At 35.6% G+C, this 18,196-nt stretch overlaps 1 protein-coding gene across 2 annotated transcripts in view; it reads right to left on the bottom strand.

Moving 5' to 3' along the window:
* Positions 1-5,610: 5,610 nt before the first annotated feature.
* The window catches only part of sntg1 (syntrophin, gamma 1), a 32,199-nt gene continuing 19,613 nt past the window's right edge, over positions 5,611-18,196 (bottom strand). For both annotated transcript variants that reach the window (XM_023403715.2, XM_023403714.2), the window contains exons 13-19: positions 14,224-14,262; positions 12,426-12,542; positions 11,548-11,619; positions 10,753-10,905; positions 10,486-10,578; positions 7,623-7,733; positions 5,611-7,516 (exon numbers count right to left, since the gene is read on the bottom strand). In XM_023403715.2, the coding sequence (XP_023259483.1) occupies positions 7,334-7,516; positions 7,623-7,733; positions 10,486-10,578; positions 10,753-10,905; positions 11,548-11,619; positions 12,426-12,542; positions 14,224-14,262 (768 nt within the window). In that variant the 3' untranslated portion in view covers positions 5,611-7,333. The remainder of the gene's footprint in view (positions 7,517-7,622; positions 7,734-10,485; positions 10,579-10,752; positions 10,906-11,547; positions 11,620-12,425; positions 12,543-14,223; positions 14,263-18,196) is intronic.

Below are 18,196 nucleotides of genomic sequence, written 5' to 3'. Positions count from 1 at the left end.
ATGCAAAAAACGTCATAGTATAGTAAGGCATAAATACGCCATATTATAGTAAGGCATAAAAACGTCATAGTATAGTAAGGCATAAAAATGCAAAAATATGTCATAGTATACTAAGGTATAAAAACGTCACAGTATAGAAAATCATACAAATGCAAATAAAACGTCACAGTATAGTAAGGCACAAACATGTCAAAATATGTCATACTATAATAAGGCGAAAAAACGCCATATTATAGTAAGGCATAAAAGTGTCAAAATACATCACAATATATTAAAGCATAAAAACATCATAGTATAATAAGGCTTTTAAATGTCATAGTATAATAAGGCATAAAAATGTCATAATATGTCATAGTATATTAAGGTATTAAAACGTCATAGTACAGTAAGGAATAAAAATGGAAAAGAAGTCATAGTATGGTAAGGCATAAAAACGTCATAGTATAGTAAGGCTTTAAAACATCATAGTATAGTAAGGCATAAAAATGAAAAAAAAACGTTATAGTATAGTAAGGCATAAAAACGACATAGTATAATAAGGCACAAAAATGTCAAAATACGTCATAATATAATAAGGCATAAAAATGGCAAAAAACGTATAGTATATTAACGGCATAAAAATGCAAGAAAAATGTGATAGTATAGTAAGGCATAAAAATGCAAAAAAAACGTCACAGTATAGTAAGGCACAAAGACGTCAAAATATGTCATACTATAATAAGGCGAAAAAACGCCATATTATAGTAGGGCATAAAAACGTCATAGTATAGTATAGTATAGTAAGGCTTAAAAATGCAAAAAAAACATCGTAGTATGGTAAGGCATAAAAACGTCATAGTATAGTAAGGCTTTAAAACATCATAGTATAGTAAGGCATAAAAATGCAAAAAAAACGTCATAGTATAGTAAGGCATAAAAATGTCTGAATACATCAAAGTATACTAAGGCATAAAAACGTCATAGTATAATAAGGCTCTAAAACATCATAGTATAGTAAGGCATAAAAATGCAAAAAAACCGTCACAATATAGTAAGGCAGAAAAATGTCACAATGTCATAGTATACTAAGGCATAAAAACGTCATAGTAGTAAGGCATAAAATTGGAAAAAAACATCATAGTATAGTAAGGCATAAAAATGGCAAAAAACATCATAGTATAGTAAGGCATAAAAATGTAAAAAAACATCATAGTGCATAAAGGCATAAAAATGTCTAAATACGTCATAGTATACTAAGGCATAAAAACGTCATAGTATAGTAAGGCATAAAAATGGCAAAAAAACGTCATAGTATAGTAAGGCTTAAAAATGTAATTGTATAGTAAGGCTTTAAAACATCATAGTATAGTAGGCATAAAAATGCAGAAAAACATCATATTATAGTAAGGTGTAAAAATGTCAAAATACGTCATAGTATACTAAGGCATAAAAACGTCATAGTAGTAAGGCATAAAAGTGCCAAAATACATCAGAGTATATTAAGGTATGAAAACGTCATAGTATAGTAAGGCTTTAAAATATCATCGTATAATAAGGCATAAAAATGCTTCAATACGTAATAGTATACTAAGGCATAAAAACGTTATAGTACAATAAAGCTTTAAAACGTCATAGTATAGTAAGGCATAAAATTGGTAAAAAACATTATAGTATAGTAAAGCATAAAAATATCAAAATATGTCATGGTATACTAAGGCATAAAAATGTCATAGTATAATACAGCTTTAAAACGTCATAGTATAGTAAGGCATAAAAATGTCAAAATATGTCATTGTATAGTAAGGCATAAAAATGTTATAGTAGAGTAAGGCTTTAAAATATCATCGTATAATAAGGCATAAAAATGCTTCAATACGTAATAGTATACTAAGGCATAAAAACATCATAGTATAGTAATGCATAAAAATGTCTGAATACGTCATAGTATACTAAGGCATGAAAACGTCATAGTATAATAAAGCTTTAAAACGTCATAGTATAGTAAGGAATAAAAACGTCATAGTATAGTAAGGCATAAAAAAGTGAAAAAACGTCATAGTATATTAAGGCATAAAAATGTCTAAATATGTCATAGTATACTGAAGCATAAAAACGTCATTATATAATAAGGCTTTAAAACATGTTAGTATAGTAAGGCATAAAAACTCAAAATACGTCATAGTATACTAAGGCATAAAAACGTCATAATACATCATAGTATACAAAGGGATAAAAACATCATAGTATAATATGGCTTTAAAACGTCATAGTATACTAAGGCATAAAAAAGTTTAAATGCGTCATAGTATACTAAGGCATAAAAACGTCATAGTACTATAATGCTTTAAAACGTCATGGTACAGTAAGGCACAAAGATGTCATAATATGTCATAGTATATTAATGTATTAAAACGTCATAGTATAGTAAGGCATAAAAATGGCAAAAATCATCATAGTATAGTATGGCATAAAAATGTAAAAAAAACGTTATTGTATAGTAAGGCATAAAAATGTAAAAATACGTCATTGTATAGCTAGGCATAAAAACGTCATAGTATAGTAAGGCTTTAAAATATCATTGTATAGTAAGGCATAAAAATGCTTCAATACATAATAGCATACTAAGGCATAAAAACATCATAGTATAGTAAGGCATAAAAATTGTTAAATACGTCATAGTATACTAAGGCATAAAAACATCATAGTATAGTAAGGCACAAAAATGTCATAATATGTCATAGTATATTAAGGTATTAAAACGTCATAGTATAGTAAGGCATAAAACTGCCAAAATACATCATAGTATACTAAGGATTAAAAACGCCATAGTATAGTAAGGTTTTAAAACGTCATAGTATAGTGAAGCTTAAAAATACAAAAAAACATCATAGTATAGTAAGGCATAAAAATGTCATAGTATAGTAAGGCTTTAAAACGTCATAGTATAGTAAGGCATATAAATGTCATAATATGTCATAGTATATTAAGGTATTAAAATGTCATAGTATAGTAAGGCACAAAAATGGCAAAAAACGTCATAGTATGGTAAGGCACAAAAATGTCATAATATGTCATAGTATATTAAGATATTAAAAACGTCATAGTATAGTAAGGCGTAAAACTGCCAAAATACATCATAGTATACTAAGGATTAAAAACGCCATAGTATAGTAAGGTTTTAAAACGTCATAGTATAGTGAAGCTTAAAAATACAAAAAAACATCATAGTATAGTAAGGCATAAAAATGTCTAAATACGTCATAGTATACTAAGGCATAAAAACGTCATAGTATAATAAGGCCTTAAAATGTCATAGTATAGTAAGGCATAAAAACTCAAAATACGTCATAGTATACTAAGGCATAAAAACGTCATAGTATAGTAAGGCATAACAATGGCAAAAAACGTCATAGTATAGTAGGGCATAAAAATGTCAAAATACATCATAGTATACTAAGGCATAAAAATGTCATAGTATAATAAGGCCTTAAAATGTCATAGTATAGTAAGGCATAAAAATGTCAGAATGTCATAGTATATACTAAGGCATAAAAACGTCATAGTAGTAAGGCATAAAATTGGAAAAAAAACGTCATAGTATAGTAAGGCATAACAATGGCAAAAAACATGATAGTATAGTAAGGCATAAAAACTCAAAATACGTCATAGTATACTAAGGCATAAAAACGTCATAGTATAGTAAGGCATAGAATTGGAAAAAAAAACGTCATAGTATAGTAAGGCATAACAATGGCAAAAAAAAGGTCATTGTATAGTAAGGCATAAAAATGTCAAAATACGTCATAGTATAGTAATGCATAAAAACGGAATTCAGATACTTCTCACTGTGGGACGACATTTCATTTTACATTATTATAGGCCCATGCGGGGAGAGAGAGAGACACAGAGGGAGAACGTGATCGCGATCGCAGTTTTACACACTAGGTTCAGCCTGCGTACCCGCAAGAAACTGAAAAAAAGAAAAACAAAAATATAAAATGTTCAAAAAGCTTTAGCACTTTCTCAGGTCATTAGAGGAGGGGGGTAGCGATGAGAACTGGAGTGAGGATGAGAGGTCACTGTCAACTGGTGCATCTGTCAGCATGTCAACTCCAGGTAAGTTCTCTGAGAACTTCCAAAAAATCTCAGTGAGAACAGTTTCCAAGCTAAATACAGTGGCACTTATCTATTTTTTTCCACTGCTTGAGCAGAATTGCTTGAGAACCCAAACAATGTAATTATATGACGTCTGGCAGACCATTGTGGTGCCTGTGGGTATTAGAATGGTGGCAATTCTAGTGTTTATATATATATATATATATATATATATATATACTGTATATATATGGGGCATTTCAAATGCTCTTAGGAGCCCCTTGGAGGCCATGGGGGCCCTAAGCAGCTGCTTAGTTCGCTTATGCCTTGGGCCGGTCTGACTGGAAAGCTTCTGTTTCAGACATGGAATACGCTGAACTTAAAAGGATACTTCATAGACTTAGTGCTGCATTTCCATAATCTCAGGGGACTGATGAAAGACAGATAGAAGAAAAATGGTGAAAATAGAAAGAGCAGAGGCTGCGATATCCTGACTTTTAGTCTCTACTATGGGTCCAACTCCAGAAACCCAGCCCAGGCTAAGAACGGCTAACCCTGATGACATCTTCAGGGCTATTTTTCAGACTTCACCACAGCCTAAGCAATAACCTTGTTAAAAAAGAAAAAAGTAAGTTCTCATAATGGCTGAACTTAATCATGAGTAGTGTGTATTTTTGACACATTAGCACTGTGCTTTGTACTAATTGTACTATACTGATACATAATAAGTACAACTTGACAGATATTTACTACATACCACAGACATACTTCACTTGTGTCTGTGACCTCGACTATTCTGAGAAACCTGGAAGTTTTAATTCACTGTGTTCAACTTATTTTTTCTTTTTTAATGATGGACCTCTTCACCAAGAACATTGTGTAGACCCCATACTGTATGTCAATATACAATTTATATACTTCAAATATCATATCTGCAATGGTAACTTGAGTATAATGAAGTTATATTTCAAGTATGTCCATATTTAGTACAGATGTGTTTTTAAATCATATTGGTAATAATAGTATACATAGTATATTAAATTGTACCATTTACATATCATTAAAGGAATAGTCCTCAGTTTGGGAAATACCCTTATTGGCTTTCTTGCTGAGAGTTGCATGAAAATCTCTAATCTAATCACATCTTTGCAGTTATTGTGAACCTACCTTAACATGCCAGTTAGCTTAGCTTAGTTTATCTTACCTTATCTTATCTTAGTTCAGTTTAGCTTAGCTTAGCGTAAAGACAGGAAACAGCTTGGATCACACAAAACATAAGAGGTACAGTAGGTGTATTTTGTTACCTTTGAAAGAAGCTAAGCTAACTGCTGGCTGTAGCATAATGGACTGATATAGGGGTTTAAACTTTATGTGTAGTCAAGTGCAAAATCGGTATGTCTATAAGTACAGAAATCTTACCATACTTCTGAGAACACATCAAAATTCACTTTTCACATGATCAGTAAACTCAACTTCACATGCAAATATGGTGGCATACCCAGAAGCTGCGAGAAATAAAACCAACCACAGGTGAGCCATGTTATAAAAGGTCTCATTTATTAATTTATCACACAGCATATTTGTTAATAAAACATCTGCAAAAAATAAAATAACCTCACTCTCTAGATCCTGTGTTATAAGGGTATATGCGACCGGGATAATTTTAAAGCACAAAAGCATCACTCAGACTTTCTTTGCATAGACTGCACAACCATTAGTTTCCCTCAGTCACTCACATCAGCTTAACAAGCCCACACTGTACGAAGCACTTTACTGACCCCATTTAATTTGCTATCCTCTAGAGTTTACTGAGCCATGGGCCTCTTGTGTTTGGATTCTACTTTGTAAATGGAAGGTAAGAGCATGACTAATTGCACTAATTGACCTGAACTCTTTCTGAATATGATAATTTAGCCGTCACTCTGTTGTATTTATAAACAATTTAGTGAAGTTTAAAGGGGCATCTCCTTTGGAGGCCATGATGCTACATTTTTTTTTTCTATTTTTCTAGCGGTGTGTTTTTCTCATTTGTCAATGTAAAGATTTCTTTTACTTTATTTACAAGCTGAAGTAAAAAAAAAAGATAATATTCCAAAAATACACCATTGCTGATTTTATTCTCCTAAATTGGTCCATAGAGTAAATGATGAAGAGAGTACAAGGTTATGCGCTATCTACCTAGTCGTCTCTGGTGCACATCAAATTAACAAATGCAGTAATCCCTACAAGTAATTGCTTGCCATAATTCATAATTCTTTGAGTTCATTTGAATGTCAGTGTTTATTTACATAATTAAGTTTTAGGGAGAGAGAAAAAACAATATGGAAGGGGGTTTTTAATCATGTTTAGAGAGGTTTTGTCAGATTATGGTTGTGTGGATGGTGAACCTGATTATTAAAGTGTCATTCCTTATCCATACACTCGAAGCTACACTTCCACACAGCCTTCCTATCCAGTAATCCAGGAAACAGTTATAACCTGACCTCAAACACGGGTGTACATCATATACAGAGAAAAAGAAATGAGGTTACTGAGTATATTCGTACACATGCCCATCTGAAACCATTCATTTACTCCACTAATGCTGCCAGCAAATATGTAATTAAATTCAATCAAAATAAAAATGTTTTTGTGTTGCAGGATTTTAGCTGGACTCATCACACATCAGTAGAAAATAAATTTAACTGCTAATTGAAGTATGAATGTAGGCAAAAGTTTTCACCTCAAGAACAAACACAAAAGTGGAAATATAGAAAGCGCCATCATCATATCCATTGTCCATAAATATCCTTGCAGAACTTCAAGTGATGTGTTGTTTGATGTGGAAAAAAGGGCTAAAATCAGTTTATCTTAAACCCCAAATCTTCAGTAAAATTACATAGAAAAGCAGACTACCCTGGGAAAAGAACTCAATTTTTCTTTGTGTCATGTTGATTATAAGGATGTCTGAGGATCAAGAGAAGGACAAATTCACATAAAAATGTTTTTGAATCGCACATTTCGTGTTCATAGAGTGTTCCTGTGAAGTTGTTCAAAGTAGAGGTTTGTGTTTAGGTCCACAACGATTCCAGAAATCCCAGAAATCTGATGCTTCTTCAGAGGTGATCCCTAAGAGCTTTTCTGTTCCACCACTGTATACAGCTGTCCTCCATAATGTCAAAGTCTGAAATTTTTCCACTTCTCCCGTCCACCAGTTTAGGCCACGGTCACAACTAAGTGCGGTGTCTTTTTAAAAGGGGTCTGGAGAGGGCAGTACCTGTCAAGTGGCGTATTTGAGTTTGGGTGTCTGTGAATTACATGAGATACTGGAAAGAGAAGGAATCCCTGTGGTAGTCGCGGTGCCATGGCTCTCCACAAACATCGGGTCCAGGCAAGCAACTTTGGCAGCAAAAAAAGCGTGAATGCAATGAAGCACGGCGAAGAGGTTTGAGAACTCCAGCTCCTGAAAGAGGAAAAATACGCATTATCTAATTTTCTATAACGAAATTGTTTTGAATAACATCTCCCTTCATGCAATGCAGCATTAAGCATCTCTCAAAGTTACTTACCTTTGCTTCAATAGATTTGGAGTCTTGATTTTGGAATAAAAACTTGATCTTGCTTTTTCCATCATCGGATGATCCTTTTAGTTGGGAGAACTTGTATCTCCACAGTACCGCCTGTAATATAGAAATTACAAAGATTATGTGGGTCTACTAAAGAAAAAATACAACTAGCCTTTATATCTTTATTTACAGCAATCCAATCTGTGAACCCCTTCTTGTGTCACTGTTTCATGAATAATTCATGTTAAAATCCACATGGATCCAGTGAGAAATGGGGCACGTCAGCAGATCAACCAGATATCTGTTGCTGTGAGATATAAACTTGTTATTTTCGCCACTGGGAAATTTAACAAGCCACAGCAATTTCACCTGAAATAGCAGAGCTTCAGTGATTCAATTAGTGTTGAACTGCATAAACAAAAGCCGAGCACTGAGCCAAGCGACAGTTTCCAGGCTGACTCCTCAGGTCGACAGCTGGCCACACTTTTCTCATGAATATATGTCTGTTCATTACAACTCTGTGCTGACTGTTCCTGCCGCTGTAATAATCACAGTAACCCCGATCAGAGTACTGATGGAATGTTGTATTTCCATTTGCTGTTACCTTATTTACTTCTACTCCACTACATTTGTCTGACAGTTGTACTTAGTAGCCACTTCTAAGGTTACAATTTTTTACCCATCCTGTCCACTGAAAACCACATATCTCCAACTTTGGTAATTTTGAATTAATTTTATTCCTATAAACTGAAGGATGACGTGTTGCTTTACAGGGTTCTCACAGGACAACAACGCTACATACATGATAATCTTATAGAATATGATGCATTTCAGTAGATTAAGCGACCCGGTGGTAGCTATAGAAAGACGTTAAACTGAACAGTAAATGCAGTATAAGTATTTTCCCTGTGTGCTATCTGAATACATGAAGCTTGACTGTGATATTTTTTTACTGGGCAAAAAATAATTTTAAATCAGATCAGATATTCATGAAACACTATCAGAGTGTAACAGGAAGAGTGTCACCTTGTCTTCTTTGCCTTTAAAAACCCATCTGACTCTTGTTAACCTTGACAGAGGTGATGATATTTCCATCTCTCTCATGTCAGTCACAACCACTTGATATTATATCAGTAACATTTTCCAAATGGAGGATTATATCTGACTCTATTTCCTCTTAAGGAGACGTTCTCATGAGCTTTGCTCAATTTTATTTTTGTTGCTTTATTGTTGTTGTGCAATAATGAAGTTAAAATATCCTTTCATCAACAACATGTTTCAAATGTGTTAATTTGAACTGATTTCAAACTAGATGTTTGCTATTTTAAGCTATTAATTACACAAAGGTGGATATTGTTAAAATAATATTTGTAAACAAGACACAGTAATCCTGGAATTGTTGGATTTTCAGATTTAGCCTTGTTTTTTCAATATGTTAGTTTCAGGTTGCATTCATACTGTTACCACTAGAAGCTAAAAGCTGGACGTTTCAACCATTTGTTAACCATTAGTTAACTTGTGATGACAAATATACTAAAGATTAGTCTCAAACCAACTGTAAATACTTTTTTTGTATTTATTTTTCTCCTACATAGGAATACATGGGTAGATCTTTTTTCAAACGAATCATAATTTTTATTCTTTTCAAATTAGTCTTTCAACATGCCCTCCCCCCTCAGGCACACACTGGTGATTTGTAAATTTTGCTCATCTGGTGCATTTATTTTTTGTTGTACAGATCAGAGCAAGAACTTCCCTATAAAGATATTATAACCAGAGTATTTTGATGCCTTTCTTAAGGCAGAGAGTCACATTCACATGAACCATTTTATGTTTGCTCACTGTTTCTCTCAAGTTGGTTTTTCCTACACTTTAGCTTTTTATTTAAACAGCTGACTCTAAGGGTGTCTTGCCACCAGAGCGTGAACCCTCTGAGTCTTGACAGCTCACTTGCTCTATGCACAGTCCTCATTTGTTATGCAAATGTTGTATTTGTTGTATTTACATTTTATGCCCTTTATTTAATAGATGATACTAACTGCTTTATCCATCCATCAGGTTTGGGAGGGCTGGAGCTGCACTCACACTTTCTCACAGGTTGCTAATGTACACCTTTAGAGATTTATAGATTATGAATCATTGTGCAGTGGAGGCCTTTGTTCTGTCAGGCTTGTTTTATTATGTGATACCAATTCCAATTAAGATGAATTTTTTCAGCTTTTGCAAAAAAAAAAAAATAGAGCTGTGGAACATCTTACTGGATCCTGAGCCAGCGGAATACAGCTCAACTTGTTGTACAGAGTTTTATTTGTGCTGTTTTCGATTAAAACTAATTCTAACATGGGTTTTCAAACTTGCCAATAGCAGCTTTTAATTATGCAGTAATCCCACCCCGTGAATTGTCTGCGATTGTAGTTTACATATGGATTGTGTTTTGCACGTTTTACTCTGTAAACAATACACTGGCAACATTCTTATCGTCCTTGGGGGACATTGTTGCTTCCCATTGCAGGAATTAGGGCCAAAATCTTAGAGAACAATATGGCAACGCTTGTGTCCTGCTCAGCCACATAATGTGCACCAGTGGAGTAGTCTGCATGACTCTCAGACTTGGGGAAAGGCCAAAATGAACTGCAGGGAGAAGTGAAGTTTGAGCTGGGGGGAACCAGCCGTCAAAACAAATGTGCTCATACTCCCAAAATGCACACAGTGCAGAATAAGTGAGCAGCACCAAAAAAAGAAAAAGGGAAACTGAGGCATGGCATCGTGATTAGTTTCATCACACTGTGTACAATCTCCCACTGAAAGGATCTGTTTTCCCTTTTCCCAGTTCTTATTGATGATGAAAGGACTGTCCTACACTCACCTTTGAAGCTGCATCAAAGCACACAAAGCCCATGCTGAAGTCAATAGTAAGTCCCATAAGGTGGCTCTCCATGATACAGGCATATGTTTTACTCTACAGAATAGAAGAACAAGATGTTACCCACAAGGACACAAAAGTCTCTTTTGCTGCTGTGAAAATGTTATATGAGCATTATCAATCTTTGTACTAAAACAACTGAGGTGGAACCTTGTGTGAGATTAAAATCATCACAATTCCCCGCACGTTGCCTACTGTTAAGGTGCTGACCTGTATCCTCTCCACCTCCAGGAAGGTGGCCATCTGAAAAGCCTTTTCCCAGATCAGCAGGTCGCACTCCAACTCGACGCTGAAGAACATGTCCTCCCCGCTCTCTGTCTGGACGCTGAAGCAGTGCTTCCTCTTGTCCAGAAGGTCATTATCCTAAGACAAGACAGTACGACTGCCATGCTGATCAGGTACAGATGGGCAGAGTGATGTGGAGATAAGACGAGCAACAGCAATGCAGGGAGGTAAAGGGAGGTTTATTTCACTCTGATGACAGAGTACAGGCTGCAGACTGCAGCTGTAAGAGCACTTGAATTCTTATTCTCTATATCTTCAACACTCGCATTAAGGTAATAGGCATGTATGCAGGCTGAAACAGACAGTGTTTTACTCTAATGTATCTTTTTATAGCTTTATGTAACACAAATAGCACAGTCTAATAGGTATGGCAGTGTAGGTCAATTTATATCTGATTTAATATGTCTGATTTAATATGTTTGTATGAATTAAATTAAATTACCCATAATGAGTTTGTACATAATGAATTGCAGATAAATTCTAACAATCGAATTCAAAGTGACCTCGAATCTGGAGAGACTCAACAAAACAATCTGAGCCTTGAGCATCTCTGTGGGATTGACAAGCACATGCAAGGTACTAAGTGAGTTATGTAAGTGCAGCCCTCAGACTCTGTTTGCTACTTTTTATTCCTTCAGTGTATCCAGCGTGGGGCTTTAATCTCCAAATGGAATGAATGAATGAATGAATGAATGAATGAATGAAAAAAAGGTGCCTTACCTTTAAAATCTTGCACATTATCTCATACACAGTAAAGCTTTTCTCTGCTCTGGTCCAGTCCCATGTTGTCACCTGAAAATATCACATAAACGTTTGGAAATACTTTTAAATGACAATTCACTTGAGCGTTTGCTAAGTGCGGTCCCCCCTTTAGCTACTGGTGTTACGCCCGGCTAGCTTCTCATTTTACACTGCACAATGACAAATTTTTTAGGCATGCTAATGCTAATCCACTCCTCACTCATTTGCTTTTGTTTTTGGAAAGGTAATTTTAAAAGAAAAAACTAACATCCAAACTCTTTAGATACCAAGTGTCGCTCTTACGATAAACCTAATCTGAAGCTTATGTCTTGTTACGGTTGCTAAACCGTGATAGGTCAATCACTATCAGGGGGCAGGGTTTATGTAGTCACTTGAGGGGATATATTCCTCGGAGGAAACTAATCTTCAATAATAAATAAGCTTGTCTCGACGTCTGAACAAGCAAGCTCCCATATTCCACCATCCACTCACATTAGCATATTCCATTTATATCAACACAGTCAAGTTGAGCAGGCAATTTTCAGTTATCTATCAATCTTTTCCCATCTCCAGTACCATCGACAGCTTATCCCTCTTGTCATAATCACTTAAGTGGCTGGCAGAATGTAAACAGATTTAATGATCATCATCAATCAACAGGAAGATCAATGCAGCACAAATGATTATGAGTGAGCTGCTTCCTTTTTTTTCCAGCAGGAAAGCATTTTCTCCCTCAACAATACATTAACATCAAATGAAAAATCTCCTGTGGAGTTGAGCAACATTAGTTCAAACGCAGAAGTTTTGTGGGTTGAAGACATTGGTATAAAACATGCAAAGATGGAGTCAAAACTTACAGGGGGGGCTGAAAACTTGAAGAGTGAGGAACCCCTCAAAGCGAGGAACTTTGGTGAATACATTCGGTCCTGAACAGAGTCCTGCTCCTTCTCGTCGACCCAGCCCATGTAAATAATCTATCAAAGGGTAAAACAAAACAAAGATGAACACCAGAGACGTGGTGTGTAATAACAGGCTTCTAAGGGGTGGGATAAATTCCTGTGTCATGCTCATTTGATATAGTACAGAAAATTATTTGAGATTTGGAACCAAATATTCAGGAGCTTTAAAGATAATGAGACAGGTATGCCTGATTTCTAGCAGATAAAATACCTGACAAATCGAGGTATTTTGTCACACAAAAATCATATGAAGAGCCAATAAGAGAGATCTGCATGCCACAGAATAAAGTAGGAAAAATCTGTGATGGTAGACAAATCTGTAACACTTCCAACCTATTTAGTATTTACAAGCAATATATTAACAATTAATAAATGGCTCATAACACATTATAATGTAGTTTTTAGCAGAAAAAAGTAAATTTGTAAGTATTAAATAATGTATTTGACAACTACAGCATATCTCCTGCGGCATCTGGCATCTGTAACTGGTGTAGAAACAACAGTAAATTAATTACTGTCAATGTAGTTTAACACACTCAAAATGAGATATAAAGTATTTGGTTCTTACTTTTATTACACATATATTTTAATTTATAAATACTTTTTCAGTCTCAGTGAAAGCTAAGAAAACATCATCCTTACACGAAGGCAGTGAGATACAGCTGAGAGATCTGGGACCTTTCATTTTTAAAACGACTGTTTCTGAAGTGAGGGATTAACTGTGAATCTCAACATGTCTTCATGAGGTTTGAACATATTCATAAACAGTTTCAGACCCTAACTCTGTGTAATACACAGTTAATGATTTTATGATGTTTGTTCATGTGTGTTATGACAACATATGATTACAGCTGCAGCATTATCAAAGACTCATGTGTTTGTACACCAGTTTGCTGACAAGTATGTTTGTAAACTCTTGAGATGTTCTTTTAGTATGTATAGTGTTATAAGCAATTTATTTATGTATTAAATGTGAGATGGGGGAGGTTTCGGTCAAGTGACAGAACTCTATAAGCATGTAACAGTGCATTTATTGTCCTATCATTGGCTCTTCCATTTAGGCAAAAGGTATAAAGTTTTCAAGAGAAAAAAAGAGGTTAGACCAACAGGGAGATGAAGAGACAAAAAGCAAAGCCTCTGCTGCAGATGTTCTGAGGCATGATTTTAGACATCAAGTGTTTCACACCATCACTACTCATTAAAGTCAGGGTGATTTCAACACAAGTAAAATGTTTGCTTGCTTTTCTGTTTGGAGTTTTTTTTTTTTTTTTTGATGGATTTGCAAAACAAGCGAGTGAAAGATTTAGGACAATCAGTCACATCTCATGCAGTTAAATTTCTTAAATGAATTGTCAAGTGAATTCACACATTTTTGTGAAGCAGAAACCAGAATAAATAAGCAAGACAAAAAGTATCCCACTGTCGCGTCTGCTCCCCATGCCATCATATGACACTTAAATTGTTTTCTGATCATCTCTCAGCGGATGGTCTTAAATGATGCAAAGACTCTGCTTGTGTTGCAATAGTTGGCAAGATGGAGCTGTGTCCTTTCTCTGACTGACTGACCTGGTTAGATTTAGGTCTGATTTTTAAAATAAATGTAAAATGTGAAAATTAAAATTAAAATCAGCCAAAGCAGAAAGAAAATCTAAATTTGGAGCAGGAGCCCGGCTCCTGCATGAAGAAAATGTCTTACCTGCTGGTTTACTGGAAAATTCCGGTTAATCTTCTTCACCTGTTAAATTTAACAAGAGCATCAGTAAGTCATCAAAATATCTCCTGCCAACAAGCAAGAAACCAATTACTGGCACAATTTTAAATATTTGGAGCACCCTGTAGCTACTCACAATCAGAATGAGTGTGTCTGAGAAGAAATAAACTAGCATCCGTGCTAACATGTTAACCACAGCACTGAAGGAACACTGTTAGAGCGACTTCATTTATTCAAGGCATGCAAATTACAAAATGAGATAGATAGAGTCATTTCCACAAGGACCCAAGGCTCTTCCTAAAAAAAAAAAAAAAATCCATTAAAAAAAAATCCATTCTCTCTGTGGTAATAAAAGCGGGGAAACTACTGAGAGAGCAGTCAGGCTTTAAATTAAAACATTCTCCTCAGATCACAGGTATCACTCGCTCCTAATCCATGCTATACTATCAATATAACTCTTTCTTAGGAGCAGAGCACCAAATTAAGCCATCCAGGCCTGATCCTGTCCTCCTTTAGAGGCGAGAACAAGTCACAGCTGCTTATTGTGCAAAGTTACTGAAGTTTGTGTCGAGGGAGAAAACAGGATGTTTCTTTTTCAGGGGAGGAACTGGGAGGGAAACAGCCAGATAACTGTCAAGATGTGAGCTGGGTTTGGATATATGGGAGCAGTGATGGTGGGTATGTTCACATTGTTGAGGCCAGTCACAGTGACTGCAGGTCTAAACCACCTCGGACATAAATCAGGAAAGGCTGAGGGGTTCAGTTCTTTGAAACAAATCACACATCTCTCACTCTATTTCAAAATACACGGTGGGAAGCTTTGACTGAGTTTAAGGTGGGAAATACCAAACTAACACCTACTGAATTGCTGTGTTTTCACTTTATATGTCTATTCTATGGCATTCCAGGGGACACATTGTACTTTTCGCTCCATTTTACATTACATCTGTAATTATTGTACCATAAATGCAAATTCTATTACATGGACAGAATCACTGTTTTTCAAGTCCGTCTTAAAACAATAGCCATGAACTCCAAAATAGGTTTTGCTGACTATAATCATTCTTTGTGGTCATACTGGCCATCAAGAGATCCCTTCCTCTCTAAAGTTCTATTTATATAGCACTTTTCAAAACCAGTGTTACAATGTGCTTCACAATATGCAGATGAAAACATACAAGGACAAAAGCATAAAAAAATCAGGGCAGGAAAACTTTTAGAAGGTTTTGAGATGGGACTGAAAACACTTATCTGAGTTTGCTGACCTGACCCCCAGAGGGAAGCTGTTCCATAACCTGGGCGCCAGGACAGCACATTCTTTATGGTTATAGCGGTGTCATAATTTATTTAAAGCTTATATGAGGCTTCAGCAGTCTGAGCTAGTCAAATCAAAAGTTACCAGTATCTCAAGTTACAACCTTTTAATACAAAATTCCTTCCTCATGTTTCCACAGATAGTGTTGAGTGGCAGGGAGGACATTGACAAAAAGAAGGGAATTTTTTGTACTATAAAGGCTGTAACTTTGAAGGGTATCCACTTTATCTGGTTAATTTGGTTGGCTGAAGAGTGTTATTAATAAACAGATACATTTTTGAATACACATTTGACAGGACTGTGGATTGTGTTCCACATCACGTACACTGACTCCATTAGGGGGAGATCTTTTTGATGGCCAGGATTAAGAGAACGAATTATTACAGCAAGCGAAACATGTTTCAGTGTTCATATCAGCAACTGACTAGTCATTTAAGACAGATCTCAACTAAGATTACCACCTCGCAGTTGTGTGCCTCCGCCAACCAGCCAAGTTGCAGGAAATATGGTCACAATCTCCCCTTCCTGAGTTACAGCATTGAATAATGGCCAGAGGTGTTTTTGCAGAACATTATGACATCACAGTGAAGTTGACCATTGACCATTTGGATACAAAATGTCATCACTTCATAATTTTATCCTACTAGACATTTTCGTCAAATGGTGTCATAATTAACATATGAATTTGTGAGTTATGGCCAAAAATGTGTTTTATGACGTCACAGTGACCTTTGACCTTTGACCACCAAATTCTAATCAGTTCATTCTTGAGTCCAAGTGAATGTTATTGCCAGATGTAATGAAATTCCCTCTGGGCGTTCCTGATATATCGCAATTACAACAACGTGAGGTCACAGTGACCTTGACCTTTGACCTTTGACCACCACAATCTAATCAGTTCATCCCTGAGTCCAAATGGACATTTGTGCCAAATTTGAACACTTGAGGAGTATATTAATACTGTTAAATTGTAATAGATAGGTTTTGTTTTCATTAGTACTTGGCACTTTACACTGTCATTTTGTACACAGATAAATACAGTTCTGTTACCTTACTTACTAGATTTGTTGCAGATTAAAATTCAAGACGAGATAAGCTCATAACATATCACTGTTGTCGGGCAAAGTACATAGCATTTACTCGAAATATAAACATTTCAACACCACAGGAAAAGCAGCCTTTTATTGTTTTTTTAGTTTGATGCAACAAAGCACTTTTGAGAAATATTATCAAGAGTTTTAGGAATGGAAGAATTGACTCTATTGTTATAGTGAGAACATCACTGTAAGGTAAAAACCACGGTCCTTTTCATTTCAGCTCTACTCTTTACAGCTGGTTGTTGTTTTCTCTAGTCGCTGTGTCGTTTACTGCTCATTTCTACGAACACTGATATTTACAAGTTTTTACCAATACCTGACAATGTGGCATGATGATGTCCTGTAGTTGTATCTTTATTTTTATTCTCCACATACTTATGCACTATTTCAATAACTTTTCAAATTTTAATCTTGTGTTCTTTTTTATGGTGACAGTGTAACATCTGTCCAGGGACCACAGATGAAAAATAGACTTTTGGTTAACTCTGGCACATTAAAAGTAATGTTTATTAATGTGCACTGTTCCTGTTAAATAATCCAATAAATAAATAACATAGGCCTGGGGGGTTTATCAAAAACATTCTCAATGTAGCAGGCACTTTTATAATACTTTTTATAATAAGTACTTTTCAGTTAAAATTTCAGTATTTGCCTATTTGCTTTGCTTACTTTACTTCCCCTCAGTATCTGAGAAGATAATTCCACTGATGGGTCAACTTACATAGCAAACAACTGAGGTCCAGAAAGGCCAAATGAGTCATGAGTATCTAATGGAAAAAGCATCAATTAAAAAAAAAAAGCTAAATTATTTAATATGTTGAGGTGAATTGTCTCGAAAATAATTATGGTGCATACCAAACATGACCGAACAAAGATGAGCAGGGATCACAGGTTAGCGCTTGCCAACAGGGTGTAGACAGGCATCATCAGTGGAGCTGCTAAAGGCCACTGAGGAACAGCTTTGAAAATTGCCACAGAATTGAATCAGCACAGTCTCAGCAGAAACTGTTCAGCCTGACATTTGTTGAAACTTAAATCTGAGCTGCAATTCAGACACCACTTTTATTCAACGCCAAGGCACAGAGACACATAAACCTAACCTGTCGTCAGGAGCATTATGCCTAAACAAGAAAGAGATGAGTCGTGAGGTATGAGTCAAACTTAGATGTAATTTCTAGATCTGATTTGATGCACAGTCACATTTGGAGAAAGCCAAAAGAAACCTTCAGCCCACAGTGTCTGCTGCTCTGCTGTATAGCCGACTAGTGGGAGCCGTTAGGACCAATGGAGCAAACACTTTCCTTCATAATGCTCACATATTGCCTTCATTGATGCCTTCAAATGCATCGCTAAACAAACTAAAGAGTGCTTTCATGAACACCGGGATGGCCTCCCCAGTCACCAGACCTGAACATCACTGAACCTTTATGGGGGTTTGTGGAGCGCAGAGAGCCGAGCAGGTTCACTCGTCAATCATTGCTCAGACAACTGGCAGCACTTTTTCATGACGAATGATGCAACATTTGACTACAAACAGCTCAGTTCA

This window comes from Seriola lalandi, unplaced genomic scaffold (assembly GCF_002814215.2).
Source record: "Seriola lalandi dorsalis isolate HSWRI2012SDOR001 ecotype SW California unplaced genomic scaffold, Sedor1 jcf7180002054182, whole genome shotgun sequence".
Taxonomy (NCBI): Eukaryota; Metazoa; Chordata; class Actinopteri; order Carangiformes; family Carangidae; genus Seriola; species Seriola lalandi.
The sequence above is the reverse complement of the archived record's forward strand: the minus strand, read 5'-3'. Positions and strand labels throughout refer to the sequence as shown.